The sequence below is a fragment of the Trichosurus vulpecula genome, chromosome 4 (genome assembly GCF_011100635.1).
Source record: "Trichosurus vulpecula isolate mTriVul1 chromosome 4, mTriVul1.pri, whole genome shotgun sequence".
In the NCBI taxonomy this organism is placed as follows: domain Eukaryota; kingdom Metazoa; phylum Chordata; class Mammalia; order Diprotodontia; family Phalangeridae; genus Trichosurus; species Trichosurus vulpecula.
Genome location: NC_050576.1, coordinates 125,301,080 through 125,320,326, shown reverse-complemented (window position 1 = coordinate 125,320,326; position 19,247 = coordinate 125,301,080). Strand labels below are relative to the sequence as shown.

General features: G+C 39.9%; 1 protein-coding gene across 2 annotated transcripts in view; it reads right to left on the bottom strand.

Moving 5' to 3' along the window:
- Positions 1–19,247, bottom strand: part of LOC118846267 (mitochondrial amidoxime-reducing component 1-like) — a 44,074-nt gene that overhangs the window by 13,680 nt on the left and 11,147 nt on the right. For both annotated transcript variants that reach the window (XM_036754599.1, XM_036754598.1), the window contains exons 4-6: positions 17,726–17,866; positions 508–569; positions 353–424 (exon numbers count right to left, since the gene is read on the bottom strand). In XM_036754599.1, coding sequence (XP_036610494.1) covers positions 353–424; positions 508–569; positions 17,726–17,866 — 275 coding nt within the window. The remainder of the gene's footprint in view (positions 1–352; positions 425–507; positions 570–17,725; positions 17,867–19,247) is intronic.

Sequence of the window (19,247 nt, the reverse complement as noted above, 5' to 3'; positions counted from 1 at the left end):
AGTCCCTTCCATCACTAAATCTACAATCCTATGAACACTTAATTTGAGGTCTAAAGAAATGGGCTTAGATCCTAGCTCTATTACTGTGTATGTAACCCTGGTCAATTCATTTCATGTGAAATAATATATCTAAAGCTTTTTGTAAACCATAACGTGATATATAAAAGTCAGCTAGTATTATTATTATTCCCCAATTTGGGTCTAAGCTTTCTCATCTGAAAAATGAAGGGGTGACCCTAAGTTAGTCTTTAGGATCCATTGAAAATTGAAAATCCTGCAATGCTAGGTATTAGGTGGTATCTGTCCTGGATACACAAATCTAAGCTTCAGATAGCTTTCTGTTTTGCCATACCTCCTTAAGGTTTCCAGGGGTTCCTTCCTGTTCATGACGCCAGTGTCTGGATCTACAGTTGTTAAAATGCACCTAAACAAAATACAGCAAACATTAGATTATAGCTGAAAATGAGCGGCAATGACTATTTTTTCCAATGGATGTAGAACACTTACCGGCCACAAGCCATTATCCTTTTCATTTCAACATCACCAATGAGAATTTCATTCCAAGAATCCTAAGAAATAGGCAAAATTCACATTTATGCCATCATTCCTAAAGTACTTGTCTTGAGCACCCAGTATAAAAATTACTTCTAGATTATTTAGCACAGTCACAACAAGGATATGATGCTAACACCAACCACAACTTACCTTTATATAGTACTTTATCATTACAAAGCATTTTCATACGCAGTACCTTCATTTGTTCCTTGAAACAACTGCAAATATCCCCTTTTTACAGATGGGAAAATTGAAGCCCAAAGAGGGTAAGAGATTTGCTCATGGTCATAGAGACAGTAAGCAGAGAATTCAGGACTTAGATCCAGTGTTTCTGCCTTTTCTGGGAGAATGAAACACATCCATTGTCTTCTTTTCCTTGCCCTGCCTTTGTTATGTGCCACTCTTCCCTAACTTAGCAAGAACACTCTCTCCCCCTCCTTTTAATTCGCCTCCTGTATGTCCAAAACCTGGCTCAAAACTCACCTCCTTCAAAGGTGATACTCATGAGATATTCATTAAGTGCTTAGCACAGTACCTGGCACATAGTCGGTGCTTAATAAATGCTTGTTTCCTATGTGATTTTTGGCAATTCATTTGCTTTCTCTGGGCCTTGATTTCTTCATCTTGGACTAAATGCAAGAACCTTTTTTATTGATGAGGGTATTCCACCAACCAATGCTGACTATACTCTTACCTTCTCACTCTTCATGATTCTGGGCCCTTTTTCCCACAAATTCTCCACAGAGAGCTCTCGTAATAAAGATATTCTTGTTCTCTCAGTTTCCTGGGGACTCTCATGGCTGTCCATCTATTATCGCTATTCTCATTATATGACCAGCCAACCTCCTTATGCAGTATATCTTCCATAAAGTTTTTAAATGCTACTTCTTATGCACATGTTGTCATAGGCAACATGCCTTGTGTATACTTATTCAAAGAAGGCCTACATTTCAAAACACTTTAAACCAGCAAGTATTTCTTGGACATTTATTATTCAGAAAAAACTGTCCTAGGAACCAAGAGAGATATAAAGAAGTATAAATCACAGTTCCCTCCTTCAAAGAGTTTACAATCTATATGAGATCATAAAGAAGTTCATAAAGAGTTTTAAAAAATAGTTCAAGACCTCAGTCACAAGATACTCAAAGATATTCAGTCCTTGATTATTTGCCAAATGAGGTAGGGGGACACCAATTGCCACAGAAGTTTAGAGAAGGAATGGTCAGAGATGGTTTTCAGATGAGCCCTAAAAGATTGGTAGGCTTGGACCCTGAGATCCCACTGCTAGGCAAACACCCCAAGAGGGTCAAAGATAGAAAGTTGCTATATATGCAAAAATATTAATTGTAGTATTTTTGTAGTAGCAAAGAACTGGGAAAAATTAGATGCCCATCAATTGGGAAATGGTTGAACAAATTGTGCCTCATAAATTTAATGGAATATTACTGTGCTAAAAGAATTGAAATAATGAAGAATTCAAAGAAAGGAAGACATGTGAACTGATGCAGAATAAAGAGAAGAGGCAGGAAAACAATATATACAATGACTACATTGATGGAAGTAGAAAGAGATGAAATTGAAAGCAGCCATGCAATTATAATGATAAAATGTTATAATGCTATAATGATAAAACTTGGGCCCTGGTAAGAAGTGTGAAAATGAACCTTCCTCTCTCCATTCTAGATGCTATGGGTGTGGAATCTTACAGACAAGGTCAGGTGTAGTATACGTGTCTGATAGCTTTGCTGAATTGCTTTTTTCTCTCTTTTTTTAAATCTTTGTCACAAGGGAAGGCTCAATAGGAAAAGGAAAAGAATGGGTAAAAGGGATATTTCAGAAATGAAATAATATATGTTACATGTTTTGTAAACCTTAAAGTACTATATAAATGCTAGCTATTGTTGTAATTATGGTCCAATAAAAGGTTTCAACAAAAAACTAAAATAAAATAGAAAGCTAGGTATGATGTGAACAGGTTGAAAGAACAAGGAAGATAAACATATTCTAAATATGTTTAAAAGAAATCAGAGGGGCGGAGCCAAGATGGCAGCTGGAAAACAGGGACTTGTTTAAGATCTCCCCCAAATCCCTCCAAACACCTGTAAAAATGGCTCTAAACACATTCTAGAGCTACAGAACCCACAAAATAACAGATGGAAACAAATCTCCAACCCAAGATGGCCTGGATGGTCACTGGGAAGGGTCTATCACATGGTGCTGGGAGCAGAGCGCAGCCCAGCATGGGCTGCCCCAGGACCCATCAGACCGGAAGTTGGGTGGAACAGGCCTTAGGGCCCTGAATCACTGAGCTGTGGCAATTACCAGACTTCTCAACCCACAAATGCCAAAGACAATGGAGCAGGTTAGTGGGAAAACTGCTGGATCTGGCTGAGAGAAGTGCGCAGTCCAGCCCCAGCCCCAGGGGTGGCAGAGGTGGTGTGGCAGCAGCAGGAAGTTCCTGTGGATGCCTCTGGAGCTCCAGGGGAGGCTGCTTCTGGAGTCCCCAGCCCACACTGTAGGAGGAATCAAGCAGCAGATCAGAGCGGGAGTGCAAAGATTGCTTTGCTGATGCAGAGACAGGGTTCTCTTGCTTTGCCCTGCTTGGATATGGGTCATGACCTTGGTTGGTGGTTCTTGGGGGAGGAGGAGTGCTGGTATAGTGGAGCTTGCGGTGACTGTGGAGTAGATGTAGCTCTGAAAACAGCAGCGCAAGGCCCCTAAAGCTTGGGACAAAGTACTCTGTACTCTACAAGCAGTTATACCCTGACAAAAAGCTCAAGTATCAAGTAGTTGGCTGGGAACATGAACAGGCAGTGTAAAAGGACTCAGACTATAGAACCCTTTTTTGGTGACAAAGAAATTCAAAACATACAGCCAGAAGAAGTCAACAAAGACAAAAATGTCAAAAGCCTTCAAGAATAATACGAATTGGTCTCAGGCCATGGAAGAGCTCAAAAAGGTTTTGGAAAAGCAAGTTAGAGAAGTAAAAGAAAAATTGGGAAGAGAAATGAAAATGATGCAAGAAAATCATGAAAAACAAGTCAATGATTTGCTAAAAGAGACCCAAAAAAATACTGAAGAAAATAACACCTTAAAAAATAGACTAACTCAAATGGCAAAAGAGCTCCAAAAAGCCAATGAGGAGAAGAATGCCTTGAAAGGCAGAATTAGCCAAACGGAAAAGGAGGTCCAAAAGAGCACTGAAGAAAATACTATCTTAAAAATTAGATTGGAGCAAGTGGAAGCTAGTGACTTTATGAAAAATCAAGAAATTATAAAACAGAACCAAAGGAATGAAAAAATGGAAGACAATGTGAAATATCTTGTTGGAAAAATCATCGACCTGGAGAATAGATCCAGGAGAGATAATTTAAAAATTATTGGACTACCTGAAAGTCATGATCAAAGAACCTAAACATCACCTTTCAAGAAATTATCAAGGAAAACTGCCCCCATATTCTAGAACTAGAGGGTAAAATAGAAATTTGCCTCCTCAAAAAGATCCCAAAAAGAAAACTCCTAGGAATATTGTTGCCAAATTCCAGAGTTCCCAAGTCAAGGAGAAAATATTGCAAGCAGCCAGAAAGAAACAATTTGAGTATTGTGGAAACATAATCAGGATAACACAAGATCTAGCAGCTTCTACATTGAGGGATCGAAGGGCTTGGAATATGATATTCCAGAGGTCAATGGAGCTAGGATTAAAACCAAGAATCACCTACCCAGCAAAACTGAGTATAATACTCCAAGGCAAAATAAGGATTTTTAATAAAGTAGAGGACTTTCAAGCTTTCTCAATGAAAAGACCAGAGCTGAATAGAAAATTTGACTTTCAAATACAGGAATCAAGAGAAGCATGAAAAGGTAAACAAGAGAAATCATAAGGGATTTACTAAAGTTGAACTGTTTTGTTTACATTCCTACATGGAAAGGTAATATTTGTAATTCATGAGACCTTTCTCAGTATTAAGGTAGTTGAAGGGAATATACATATATATAGACAGAGGGCACAAGGTGAGTTGAATATGAAGGGATGATATCTAAAAAAATAAAATTAAGGGGTGAGAGAGGAATATATTGGGAGAAGGAGAAAGGGAGAGATAGAATGGGGTAAATTGTTTCACATAAAAGTGGCAAGAAAAAGCAGTTCTATTGGAAGGGAAGAGGGAGCAGGTGAAAGGGAATGAGTGAATCTTGCTCTCATAGGATTTGACTTAAGGAGGGAATAACATACACACTCAATTGGGTATCTTACCCCACAGGAAAGTAGAGGGAAGGGGATAAGAGAGAGGGAATGACAGAAGGGAGGGCAGATAAGGGGAGGAGGTAATCAAAAGCAAACCCTTTTGAAAAGCGACAGTGTCAAGGGAGAAAATTGAATAAAGGGGGACAAGATAGGATGGAGGGAAATATAGTTAGTCTTTCACAACATGACTATTATGGAAATGTTTTGCATAATGATATATGTGTGGCCTATGTTGAATTGCTTGCCTTCTCAGGGGGGGTGGATGGGGAGGGAAGAAGGGAGAGAATCTGGAGCTCAAAGTTCTAAAAACAAATGCTCAAAAAAAAAGCTGTTTTTACATGCGACTGGGAAATAAGATATACAAGCAATGGGGTATAGAAATCTATCTTGCCCTACCAGAAAGTAAGGGGAAAGGGGATGGTGAGGAGTGGGGTGACAGAAGGGAGGGAAGACTGGAGAATGTGGCAATCAGAATATATTGCCATCTTGGAGTGAGGGGAGGGCAGAAATGGGGAGAAATTTTGTAACTCAAAATCTTGCAGAAATCAATGTTGAAAACTAAAACTATTAAATAATAAAAATATGAAAAAATTTAAAAAAGAAATCAGAAATATAACAGGAGACAAAGGACAACTGCACACTGCAGAGCCCATTAGCAATGGGTGTTGTACGTATAGAGTATGATGGGGAGGTCAGCTAGGTGGTGCCATAGTGCATAGAACTGCAAGGCCTGAGGTCAAGAGGACTCATTGTCCTGAGTTCAAATCTGGCCTCAGACACTTCCTAGCTGTGTGACCCTAAGCAAGTCACTTCACCCTGTCTGCCTTAGTTTCCTCATATGCAAAATGAACTGGAGAAGGAAATGGCAAACCCCTCCAGCATCTTTGCCAAGAAAACTCCAAATGGAACAAGGGTCAGCCACAACTGAAACAAGAGAACATCAAGTACGATGGGGGCAAAAGCCCCATTCTAAGAGTGATTTAAATGTTCACCTGTTATTGGCTTTCTATAGATCCAGCCTTTATCAGTCTGAAGCCATAGCTTACCTACCGTGAGACAGAATACTTTCTCAGAACATGGCTTTAGTTGAGCTAATGTGCACTCTATATGATGTGTATATTGCTGTATTGGAGGGGAAAAAAACAGGAAAAGTGTTCCTTTCATTGATTTCTTACACCAGAATCAAGTGAACTACTATTTAGCAAAGACCTGCTCTATCTAGGAGTTTACCACATGGGGGCAATGTGGTCACAAAAAGAAACTTGAAAGCTGCAGCAAAAAACTAATAAAGTCATAGGGATAGAGAGACTGGGTCTGAAATTTTATTGATATAGGCAACATTTGGTGGAAGAAATCTATCAATTCAAGTAAGCACTTTCTTTGTGACTTACTGTGTTAGAGGCTTGTCTAAAAAGTGCTTGATCAATCTGTCAGGGGACACAGTTTATATCACAGGTGAAGCTTGAACTGGGTCTTCTTGGCTCCAAGGCCAGCTTTCAATCCACTGTACTACCCTCCTTCTCCAATAAAATTATTGGATCATAAATTTAAAGCTGGAAAGTGTCGTCCCCTTTGTATTACGGATGAGGAAACCAAGACCATAAAAAGTTAAGTGACTTGTCCAAGGTCCTCTGATTCCAAGGCCAATACTCTTCATTCATATATGCATTCATTCCCTCAATAAATGTTTACTCATAGCTTACTATGCATCTGATTTTCTTGGTAAAAGCTAGTCCCTGCCCTTGAGATTTCTTTACTCATGGAGCACTCCACCCAGGTAAGCTTGAATGGTTCTCAGGACAGTCCTGTGATGCCATGTGCTGATCGTCACATACTCAGAGGGAAATCTGACTTCTGATTCATGGAGGGACTTCTGGTTAAGGAAAATCCAGAGAAGAAAGAGGAGAAAAGATGAGTGTGAAGGAAGACCTGGACTCTGAATGGCAGATGGGAGACCTCCCCAAAGGTATAAGCAGGCCAGTGGTAAAAGCCTTTGATTCCTAGCACCCACATCCCCAGAAACTGCTAATATAAAAATTGCTCCTGAGCCAAAGAAGCCCTTTAATCTTGAGTAGTCTACCACCTAGAGAACCTAGGGCAGTTAGGCAGCACAGTGGATAGAGCACTGGGTCTGAAGTTAAGAAATCCTGAGTTCAAATCTGGCCTTTGACATTTACCAGCTTGGTGATCCTGGACAAGTCACTTAACCCTGTCTGCCTCAGTTTCCTCATCTGTCAAATGAGCTAGAGAAGGAAATGGCAAACCCCTCTAATATCCTTGCCAAGAAAACCCAAATGGGGTCACAAAGGGTCAGGCGTGACTGAAACAACTGAACAACAAAAGTCTATCACCCGAACTACTCTGCATTGCTTCCCTTCGTTCTATTGCTTGCTATGATAAATGTTTTTCTGTTATCTGTGATTATCTCTTCTGTACCAATCATTTAATTGGAGGAGATCTAATATAGCTGAGATCAAGCCCTTACTTTCCCAATCCAGAGCAACCAAATAAAACCCAAAACATCATATTACTGGATTAGAAATATCTAATGTCTAATAGATATAATCTAGTCTAACATTCCCCTTAAAGACAGGAAAGCAAAGGAATGATCACCTAGTTATAGCCGTCTTCCTACTTTCCACAAAGGCAGAAATGCTAGTCTTCCTTGGGAAAGTAGAACTAACCATTTCAGATCTCTATAAATCCCTGTCCTACATACCCTTGGTCCCTGTGGCCCAACACAATCTGTTACACTCAAGAAGGAAAGTTAAGCTATATATTATACACATTTTTACTTATTATTATTACTTTCTATGTAAGTACAATTCAATAAATATATATTAAGTACCTATAATTTATAAAGCCTAGTTTCTAAATACAAAAATAGCTACCATACAAGCTAGACTATGTGCCATAAGAGAAGCATAAACAAAACATTGTGGGTGCTCCGAAAAGGGAGTAATCACTTTCACTTCTGCTTGGGTAACCAGCGCCCTCATGAGAGGGAGCAGATGAGAGCTAAGCCTAGAAGAAGTTCAACTGCAAAGTGTCAGGTAGGAGGGGTGGTGTATAAAGGTAGCAATAACAAAACAAAATAATAAAAATAAATCCGGTTTTGCTGCAGAGTATGGCTTATGCAGAAAAACAGTGAGAAAGATGATACATAAAAATAATATTGAGACCTGGGGGTCATACTGTAGAAAGACTCAAAACATGGGAGAACAAGTTGTATTAACTGCATTCTTAGGCAACCAAGTATGTCAGCAATGCCTTGCTATATAAATTTGACCACACGGGGGCAAACTCATCAAAAAAAAAACTAATTCAATTTTAGACAAGCTGAGTTGGAGGTGCTGGTGGGAAGACAGGTGACTTGTTGGTCTAAAGATTCTGGATTTTATCTTGAAGATAACAGGTAACCAATGTAAGGTACAATGGAAAGAGCAATAAACTTGGAGTGCTGAACTTAGAGTTGTAGGTCCTGAGTTTTAATCCCAGCTCAAGCCAACAAGCTCTACACTTAATATCTGTGTGAGGTGAGGCAAATTACAATTTTTCTGAGCCTCAATTTCCTCATCAGTAAAATGAAGGAGTTGGACTAGATGACTTCTATGGTTCCTTCCAATTCTATGATCCTATAATGGTTCTCAAAAAAAATTACATAGAATCTTCATTTAAGATGACCAATCTAGTAACATAGAAACATAGGTTTGGAAATAGAAGGGACTTTTGAGTCTACATAGTCCAATACCCCCAAAGAAGTTAAGTGATTTGTCTAAGATCACACAGGATATAAGTATCAAAGGCAGGATTTGAATTCAGCTCCTCTGACTCTCAATTCACTATTGAATTCCACTGCAACATGTTGCTTCTCACAGTGGCCTTAAATAGACCTCTTCTAAGCCTCAATGACAGCCAGGCTTCAAGGACAGCATGGAGTCTAGTAGATTAAGCAGACCACAGTGATATGAAAAAGAGACTTCAAGATGTCCTTGGGAAAGGCAGCAGGAGAAAGCAAGGGTCTTTCAAAGTTTCAGATCACCATACCTATTCTGAGTTTAACTGCGTCTCCCTAGTTCCATGCAGAGCTAAAATGTTTCTGACCAAATACTGATTGCTTTAGTCCCATGACCCAGACTTTGGCTGGCAAATCTATGATTGGGAGGGGAAGGAAATAGGAAACAAGAATTTCTATAAGTGACCACTATGTGCTAGGCACTGTGCTAAATGTTTTACCTATGTTTTATCATTTAATCATAGCAACAACCCTGGGAGGTAGGTGATATTATCTCCATTGAACAGCTGAGAAAACTGAGTCAAAGGTTAAATGACTTGCCCAGGGTTACATACCTAGTAAGTGTCTGAGGCCAAATTTGAACTCAAGACATTCTGACTCCAGGTCATCATTCTATCCAATGAGCCACCTAGCTGTCACCAGCACCAGGGGAAACAGGTACCAAACCAGGTGTGTTTTTTTTTCCTGGCAAGGTTTGTATGTGAATAAGACCTAGGACTGATGGCTGCATTCTATGTTACATCCAACAGATGCCGCTGCTTTTACTATTCATTCACTAATCTAATTAATTGTATAATTTTAAATCATGATCGGAGTGAAGGTGCCTAAATAAAATAAAAGAAGGGAAGCCAAAGATTGGGGGGAGGAGCAGGAGGAGTTGATGACATAAATAGGTGAAAGTATGAGCCAGAGATTAAGCAATTGTTTATGGGATAGATGGAGGGGAAAGGGAAGAGGTGGCTGAGCCGTAGTAATGAGAAAGTCAAATAAAAGCCAGATATGAAGGAGAACCTGATATTACCTGGCAAGCTGTCAAACCTGGATAACTAGGAGTATGATGAGTATCGTCAGGAGTATCGTCAACAGAAATACAAAAATAAGCAGAGAAAGCTGCTCTAAGTTATGGTATGTGCATTAATTGTTGGAAAAAATGCAACAAAATGGTTCTCTTAAGTGCATTCTTATGCAAGCAATAAGCACGCCTGTAAGTAATGATCTGGTATATCAATTACCACATGGGAGCAAACTTGTCATAAAAATCAATGAGTTCTGTTTAATCAGGTATGTTTGAGATGCTAGTAGGACATCAGGTGAGGTGGCTAGCAGGGAGCTGGAAATAAAGATTTTGGAGTTATCTGCATTGAAGGTCATGGGAAGCATAGAAGAAGAAGGGAAGGCCAAGAGTAGAACCTTGGGCAATGCCCACATTGGGCAGTAAAAGGAAGAAATGGGCATAAAGTATAATGGATTTTGAACTAGGTCTGGGTCTGAATTCTGGCTCTGCCACTCAGTACTCATGTGAGTTCATTTGACATCCCTGTGACTCAGGTTTCTCATCTGTAAAATGAGGGCTTACACTACATGGCCTCCTGTTCTTGATCTATGACCCTGTGGTCCTAAGTCACTTAATCTCTGTTGCCTCCAATTTCCTCATGGGTAAAATCAGGAAGATAGACTAGATGATCATTACAGTCTTTCCAATTTATCACCTAATCCAGATCCTAGTGTCACTTATCTACTGGCCACCAAGTCTTTCTCCCTCCTTTCTCAAGGAGTTCAATACCCAGCTTGTAGATTTCCTCCCCAACCAAATTCCTACTAGAAGACATGTATGTTGAGGGGTATACAGGTATTGAAGGAAGACTAGGACTCTGGTGTGAAGGCACATCATACATTGACCCCAACATAGTGAAGTCATTTTGGTCCTCTTCAAGTACGAAGGACAACAACTGAACACTATAACCTCTCCATTCTTCAATCTCCTCACTGCCGGTGACCTACTCTCCGTCTCCACATCAACGATACAGAGGGATGGTTATACCTTGATCTTGAAATTACCCACAATTGTTCCATTCCATGTTCTAATATTCAAAATTCCTTTACTATTCCTTCTCTTCTTATGCTTTACCCCTCCTGATCCTTTTCTTCATACTCACTGGGACCTGCAACCCCTCCACCCTTTAGTAAGCTCCCAGCTTGTCATTCCTGTTCCCACTTCACTTTCCTCCCTTCTCACTTTCACGTTTATGGTTAACCACTTAAACTTCACTTTATCTTTTATTCTTGGATCCCTTGACTGCCTTGTATTATTATGTTCCTGCATTATTAACCCCCAACCCTGTATTATTCCAACCATTAGTTTCCGTTGTTATTCATGTACTACTAAGTGGAAGTAGAAGAAATTGTGTGACTGTGCTAACTGGGTCCACTACACATTTATATTATTTAATCTCAACTTGGACCTCATGGCAGCAAAGTAATCTTTTATTCCTATCCAAATGATTCTGAATACCACTCCTCATAGGCAGATCCAAACATTCCTTCCTCTCCTCAAGCTTCCCAGCCACTTCCTGCCCCTAGTCCCTCATGAGAACCTCACGTCATATTTTAGCAAGAAAATAGAGCTGTGGTCACCATCTTCCCCATTCTCTACATGAAAAAAAAAACACCTTGAAATTATCCCCGGCTCTCTCCTCCTTTATTCCAGGCTCTGATAAAGAGGTTAACCTTCTTCTTCCTAAGGCTAACATCCTCTGCATGTACCCTTAATTCCACCCCTTCTCATCTTCCCCAGCAGAATGATTCATAATCATTCCTCCAGGGGTGTGTTGTAGCAGTGTTAATTTTTTTAGATAGCCCCTACCTCAGAAATTGGGCAATTATTACAAATCAGGGCTTGGTTTATCATTTTGCCAATTGTCTAGACTTAAGAAAGTATTAATAATGCAGATTAAACTTTTTCCCAGTAAACATTTCCTAGAACACCCCTAAATTGCTCTATAAACCTCACTTGAGCTCAGCAGAAAGGCAATAAAGTCTTAGAAGGAAGTCACCACCAGACTGGAGGGCTGGCGACTAGAGGACAAAACAACAATCAGCACTTATATAGTGCTTTAAGGTTTGCAAAGGGTTTTATATCCATGTAACGACAATGCTACTTGCCGTAACTGTGGCTGTGTAAGGCCAATAACACCACCATACAGGAGGGCTGCTAGCACAGGTTCTTTGATCTGCTTTTCTAAGGAATGCAACTTTAGGGGGTTTACAATCTCACTTTAATTAAATATACATATACTGTTCACTTAGTTCAAAGAGGAAAAGTCAGCACCCTGAACTTCAGAGAAAACACAAACAGAAATCACAAGCAGAAATTATATAAACAGAACAAAGTAACACAAATCAGCAGACAGGCTTCTAGCTTTCTGCCCAAGACATTCCATACAGTTACCAGAAAGAGAAGCACCAACATCTGGGTTTTTCAAAGCCACGGGTGCTCCAATGGTTACCTAGAGTCCAGTCTAACCAAATCACACCGAATACTCTTCCCATGAGTAAGCCCCCAAGCAAAACCTCTCCTCCCATGGTTCTGAGAGTTCTAGCTTAGGCTACCCTCAGAGTGTATAAACTCTTTTTCAGGGCCTGAGGGCTTCACACCTCTTGTGACCTAATTAGCAAAAGGGTTTGGGCCTTCCTACAAACAATGGCAAGACTCAATCAAAGGCCCTTGATTGTCTTAATGCTGAGAAGCACTCCAAAAGAAAAACCAGTAAAAAGTCCCACTTTGCTTGCCCTTACAATCCATCATCTCATTTGAGTCTTGCAAACTCTGTGTCCACCATTCTCTAATTGCTAATGTCTCCCCATCTGCCGGTTCCTTCCTTCATGCCTACAAACATGTCTAAGACTCCTCCAGCCTTTAAAAATCCTCACTAGCTCTGATCATTTCCCCAACCCATTACTCTATATCTCTAGTCCCTTTCAGAGCCAAACCCTGAAAAAAGTTGTCTGCACTTTTTGCCTCCACTTCTCCTCACTTCGTTCTCAGCCCTTTGCAGTGTGGCTTCCAATCTCATCACTCAACTGAAATTGCTCTCCAAAATCACCAATGTCCTCCTTACTTTGAGTTGTGAGGGTCTTTGCTGCTCCTCATCTTTCACAAACTCTGAACCATCTGACAGTGCCACCTACCCTCTCCTCCTAGATACTTTTCCATCTCTGGGTTCTCATGACATTGTTCTCTCTTGGCTCTCCTGCTAACTTCCTGGCCCCTCCATCTCAATCTGCTTTGTTGACTCATCATCCATACCACGTCTTCTAACTGTGGGTGTACCCTAAGGTAATGTCCCGAGCTCTCTTGTCTTCTTTCTCTACCTTTATTGTTTGGGGACCTCATTAGCTCCCATGAGTTTCATTATCATCTCTTTAGATGACTCCCAAGTCTATATATCCAGCACTAATCTTTCTCCTGAGCCCTAGTCACACATCTGCATCTGCCACTGGACATTTCACACAATTTGTCCCATAGGCATCTCAAGCTCAACACATCCAAAAGTGAACTCATTATGCTTCCTCCAAAACCCACCCACGTCTGAACTTCCCCATTGCTGTCAATGGAACCACTATCCTTCACTCACTTTATTTTCAGCTTTACTTACTGAGGTCCATAATCTCAGTGCCAGCCTTGACTATGAACCCTCCCTCACCCCACATATCCAATGAATTGCGAGATCTATTTCTACAATATCTCTTGCATCCATCTCCTTCTCTTCCCTCCCTCAGCCACCACCTTAATCCAGGCCCTCATCACTTCTCACCTGGACTATTTCAATAGCCTCCTTCCTAATTGACTGCCTTGCCTCAAATCTCTCCCCATTCTAATCTATCCTTCACAAAGCTGCTAAAGCATTTTTCCTAAAGCATCACTTCACTCTCCTATGCAATAAACACCAATGGCTCCCTACTGTATGTAGAATCAAAGACAAACTCCTGTTTGGCCTTCAAATCCCCTCACAACCTGACCCCAACCCACTTTTCCAACCATCTTATAAATGTATTATTCCCCTTCCCCCAATTCCAGAGTGGCCTGGTTGTTGTTCCTCTCACATGTCACTCCAGTCTCATCCCTGTGTCTTTGCAATAGCTATCTCACATGTCTGGAATGCACTCACTCTTCACTTCTGCCTCTTAGAAACCTTTACCTCCCTCAAAACTATTCAAGTGCCATTTTCATCCTGAAGTTTTTCCTGATCCCCCCAAGCAGACAGTGTCATTCTCCCCACATAACACACTCACACAAAACCTTTCCATTTGTGTCATTTATACTTTGTACGCACTTTGCATAAACATATCCAGAACTTAGCTGGATGCCTGGCACTTAATGTTTATGGGTTGACCAACTTGCGGTCCACCTTGATGGAATGTAAGCTTCACAGAGGCAAGGACCATTTAATTTTTGTCATTGCATCCCTAGCACAAAGCAGGCATTTAATGAAAACTTGATTCATTGATTGATTAATTCCATCCCTAAAGTCTAGGTTCCCCACGAGAAGAACTGGTGAAGGAGACAAAGAAGGGTCAGAGAACAGAAAGAAAAAGGGAGTTTCAGTGAGGAAGGAGAGGAAGGAAAAGCCAGTGTCAAATACTGTGTTGTTCATCCCCTACACTTGAAGAGGACTAGTCAAATCAATAGTCAATCAAATAGGGTCAAATTCAACAGCAGTTAACTCCCACTCATATATCTAGTTAATTTAGACCACGCACGAATGAATGAGAAATGCTATTATCTAACATTGGCACAAAAGGATTTCTAATAGGCCAAGATATGGGGTGAGGGAGAATGTACAAAAGTGAAGAAGCAAGAAGTTTAGTTTTGGTAGGAAAGTAACAGAGGTAACATTACTACTAACTTTCAATTATCCGTGGGCTACTTCTACTTAACCAGCAAGGAGGTTAGGAGAGGACCCAGAAAGGGAGTCTCTGAGTATTATGTAGATAATCATAGAACTATGACTACATGGTTTAGTCAAGGGGGTAGGGGATTGAGAGGGGTGGAATTATCTGTTTTGAAACTGAATTATCAAAGCCTCTTCTCTCCTCCATTAGTGTACGTAGATAGGAATTAATGACATAGTTCAATGAAGATGAGACAGAGAGAGAGAGAGAGAGAGAGAGAGAGATTGTACGTAGAGAAACTTTATATATACTATACATATATATGATTATATAGAGACAGACAGACTCAGCATCATCGCTGTATAATATTTGACTTCCAAACTAATCTGGGAAGTTATATTTCTTTAGTATTTCTGTACCTGGCCCTACTTTGACAAGCAGACATGGTGAAAAAACTGCTGGGCTAAGAATCCAGAGAGAGCTGGGTTTGAAGCCTACCTCTGACACTTACTGTGTGGCCATAGGTCACCTCCCCATCTCTGAGCATCACTTTTTTTCTCTGTAAACTGTAGATAATGACAGCTTTTATACCCTGCTTCAAAGGGTAGTTGTGAAGATCAAAGGAGGTAATGTATATAAAGTATTGCATAAATAACTGTATAAACGTTAGTTAGTATTATTATTACTCTTGGCTAAGGGCAGGGGGAATGAGATAATAAGATACAAATCAAGTGCTTCCTGAGATACCGATCCAGAAAGTGGGAACGAACAAAGACTACAGTGTAGTGGGCACCGTCAGTGAGAACTTTATTTTCATAACCTAATAACACCTATCAAAACACTCTCCTGGGAGTAGATAAGACAGATCCTGTAATATCCCTTTTACAAATGAGGAAACTGGGGTTTGAGAAACTTGATACTAAAATTTAGATCTCATGACTCCTTTCCTTTCTCCTAATAAGAGCTCTCCAGGGAAGCTCTTGAAGAAGAAGCTGTATTACCAGCAAAAGCTTATAAAAGATCAAGTTTAAGATGGGAACACAGAATCAGATTTCAAACTGGAAGCGACTTTAGAGGTTATTTGGTTCAATTTTCTCATTTTACAGATGAGAAAACTGAGGCCCAAGTAGGTAATTAAGGTCACACAGGAAATAAGCAGCAAAATCAGGATTAAAAACCAAAGTCTTCTCCAAATCCATTCATTTTTCTACTCCCCTACACTGCCTACTTCATTTGCCCACAGATTACAACATCCAGAAACACAGATGACAGAGAAGCTAAACAGACTGAAAAATAATGTGCAGTGGATATGGCACTGATTGAACTTCCAGGCAGTATCTGACAGTCAAAATCATCAAATGCCCTTCTCCTTCACCCACATATCTCAGGGGTACCTACGGTGTGGCATGGCATGGGAGAAGAGGTCAGAATCACCACCATTGTGCCAGGCAGAGTTAGATACTCCATCACTGGGATGAAAAATCCTGAGTCATCCCAACTCATGGTATTTATAGTGTAATGTAAGTGAAGGGGCTGCGAAAAGAGTTTATCTTAGTTGGAAAAAAAAACCCTGAAATGTACACACCTGCCCTATTACATTAAGCTATCAAGCTGACTTTGGAAGACACTGCTTTCTTTGGCAGCTGGCTCACAGTAAGAGCTCCTGTAACAAGAGCTCACATTGATTTAGCTATATATAGAATATAAGCATATGCCCACACACATACATACATGCATGCATACACACATATATTCATATATACGTATACATATATTCCATATATAGCTATATAAATATTGATACATGGAATACACAAAGATCTTACAACAAGCTCTTCCACAGAGGCGGTGCAATTTTAAATATCCTAATTTTAGAGATGAGGAAATGTGGATTCAGAGGGGTTTTGTGGCTTAATAGAGCTTAAAGGTACTTTAAGCTGTTTCAACCTCCTCATTTTACAAATGAGGAAACAAATGTCCAAAAATAGTCAAGTGGCTTGGAGTATGGTCAATCAGCTAGTAGGTGTCAGAGGCAGGATTAGAACCCAGGTCTTCCTGACTTTAGATAGTTTGCTATCTACTATGCCACAATGACTCTTATCTTGCCCATGGCCACATAGATACTAAGTGGAAAAGTCAATACTTAAATCCAGATACTCTCACTACAACTCGTGCTCTTTCTATGCTATACTGACTTTCTTTTAAAATGAGAGATTGGATTAGATATCTCTGGGGTCTCTTCCATATCTTAATCTATGATCCTACAATGTTGTTGTTGTGTTTGTCCTTCGTTCCTGAAGAGGACCATGACATCAGAGAATGATGACATGACTTGCAGCTGACTTTGATTTGAGTGAGGGAGGACTGCGCAAGGTCACCAGCCTCACTTTCTCCTCCAGAGCCATCTGGATCCAGTGGCCAGATATTCATCAGAACGACTGGAGACGGTTATAAGACACAGACAAGGGGAAAAAAGAAGGCATGGCAGAAAGCATCTTCCCACCAAGACATTACCCTATGTCCTCCTGGCTTCCCTAGAGACTACATTCAGGGGAAGTGAACATGAACTTTCTCCTGCTTCAGCTGCCTACATTGTTTTCTGAACTACTAATTCTGCTACTTCTGCTAAAGGTTCAGACTCATAGTGTAGAGCCATATATGATACAGCTAGGTGTGAAGACAGTGTTGGACTTAGAGTCAGAAAAACCTAGGTTTAAATGCTGCCTCTGAGATTTACTGGTTGTGAGACCAAGAGGAAGTCATATAACCACTCAGTCTTTGTTTCTTCATCTGTAAAACGAAGATAATAACACCTATAGTATTATTTGATAGATGTCACAATGGATAGAGCATTGGACCTGAAGTCAGGAAGACTTAAATTCAGATTTGGCTCTATTACCCTGGGCAAGTCACTTAACTTCTGTCTGCCTTGCTTTTTTCAACTATAAAAATGAGGATCATAGCACCTACCTCCCAGTAGTTTTGTGAGGATCATATGAGAGAATATTTTTAAAAGCACTTAGCACAGCACCTGGCACTGGTTTAATAAATGCTCGTTCTGCCTTACCTACTTCACCAGGTTTTTGAATGCTTAAATTATGTAATATACAAAAAAATCTTAATCTCTAATTTATATCATTCAGTATGATACAATCAAACACTTGAGGGTGGAAGATCTGGAATAAAAAACAGAAGAAACAAGTCAGAGAGCAAGTAAGACGTATATTATTCTTTACCTCTTCATAAGCCCTGCATCCTGAAAGCACTATATTGGGCCGGAAGTTGTTTGCTTTAACCTTCTTCTCAAGCCTGCAATTGAGATCTGCCAGTGAAGCCTCAGAGAGAATTAAGAAAGGGCTGGCGTCAGAGTAAGGGATCTACACAGTGAAGAAGAGGAAAGAAGGATTAGTCTGAAGTATATAAACATGAGCTGCCCCAAATTTGATTACAATTACTACAAAAGTACCCAGGTGTGCATGTAAATGCACATTGTATAACATTCCTTTCTCACAAGTAAGCTAAACTCAATGACTGGAATTAAGATATCTATCTGTAATAATGGCTTTAGATTAGATTTCTCAAAGGGTTCATCTGTATGTATGTATGTATGTATGTGGGTTGTAAGTGTATTCATAAAGACCCCCAAAATAAAATAAGCTATAAAAAGTACATTGTATATTTATTTATTTCTACAGCTCCTGTAAGAGAAGGAGAATAATCATCTAGAGACCAACCTGTCACTAACAAGCTACATGACTATGGGCAAGTTAGCTAGCTTCTCTGAGCTGCCATTTCTTCATCTTTAAAGTAAGGGAGTTGAACCAGATTGGGGATTCTTAACCTCTTTTTGTTTCATGGGTCCCTATGGCGGTCTGATGGAACCTATAGACTGATCAGAATTTTTTTAATAATTGAAGGAAATGCTCACTTTCAGTTAGAAGTCAGTGAAAATAAAGATGTAATTATTTTCCCACCCAAGGTCACAGACCCCCTGAAATCTCTCCAGGGACACCAAATCATCTGGACTAAGCAATCTTTAAGGCCACCTCCAGCTCCAATATTTAAAAGACTTATTAGAGTAGCCTAAAAAATTATCAACAACTTGCAAATTGTCCAACATTCTTTCCACCAGTCAAAACATTGCATTGATGATCCATCTACATGATATTTCCCCAGTTCAATTTTACTTATTACAATTTTTATTTGCCTTTAGCCTTATTTCTTTGAGGTTCAGGCTGATTTTTTTTCAGCTTCTGAGTCAACAACTGTACAAAACATGTTATAATTCAACATAACTGCAACCACAGCATTAGAATTTTGTAATCAAAGTGATATTCCACTACGGGCTGAAAGGGAGACAACTGAAGATCAAATAATATAATATTTTTAAAGCTCTTAGCACAGTATCTGGTACATAGTAGATTCTATATAAATGTTTGTTCCCTTTCTCTTTTCCTCCAACCTTCCAACCCTTGATGGAACCACATCCAACAGAAAAAGAACAAAAATATTCACAGATCAAATATTACCGGTTTCTTTGTCTTCAAACCACATCATGACCACAGCTCTAACAGGAATAAGAAGACAGAAGCTTAAGGGAGATAAAATTTGAGGTATTCAAAATACAAAACAGCAATCAGTGCTAATATGGCAAAAATGGTATTTTTAACTCATTTCCTGTGCCTAGAGACAATGTGGCTACTCTGGCAAACTTCTGTCATGGACATAACAATGGTTTGATGGCCAATGGAGATTATA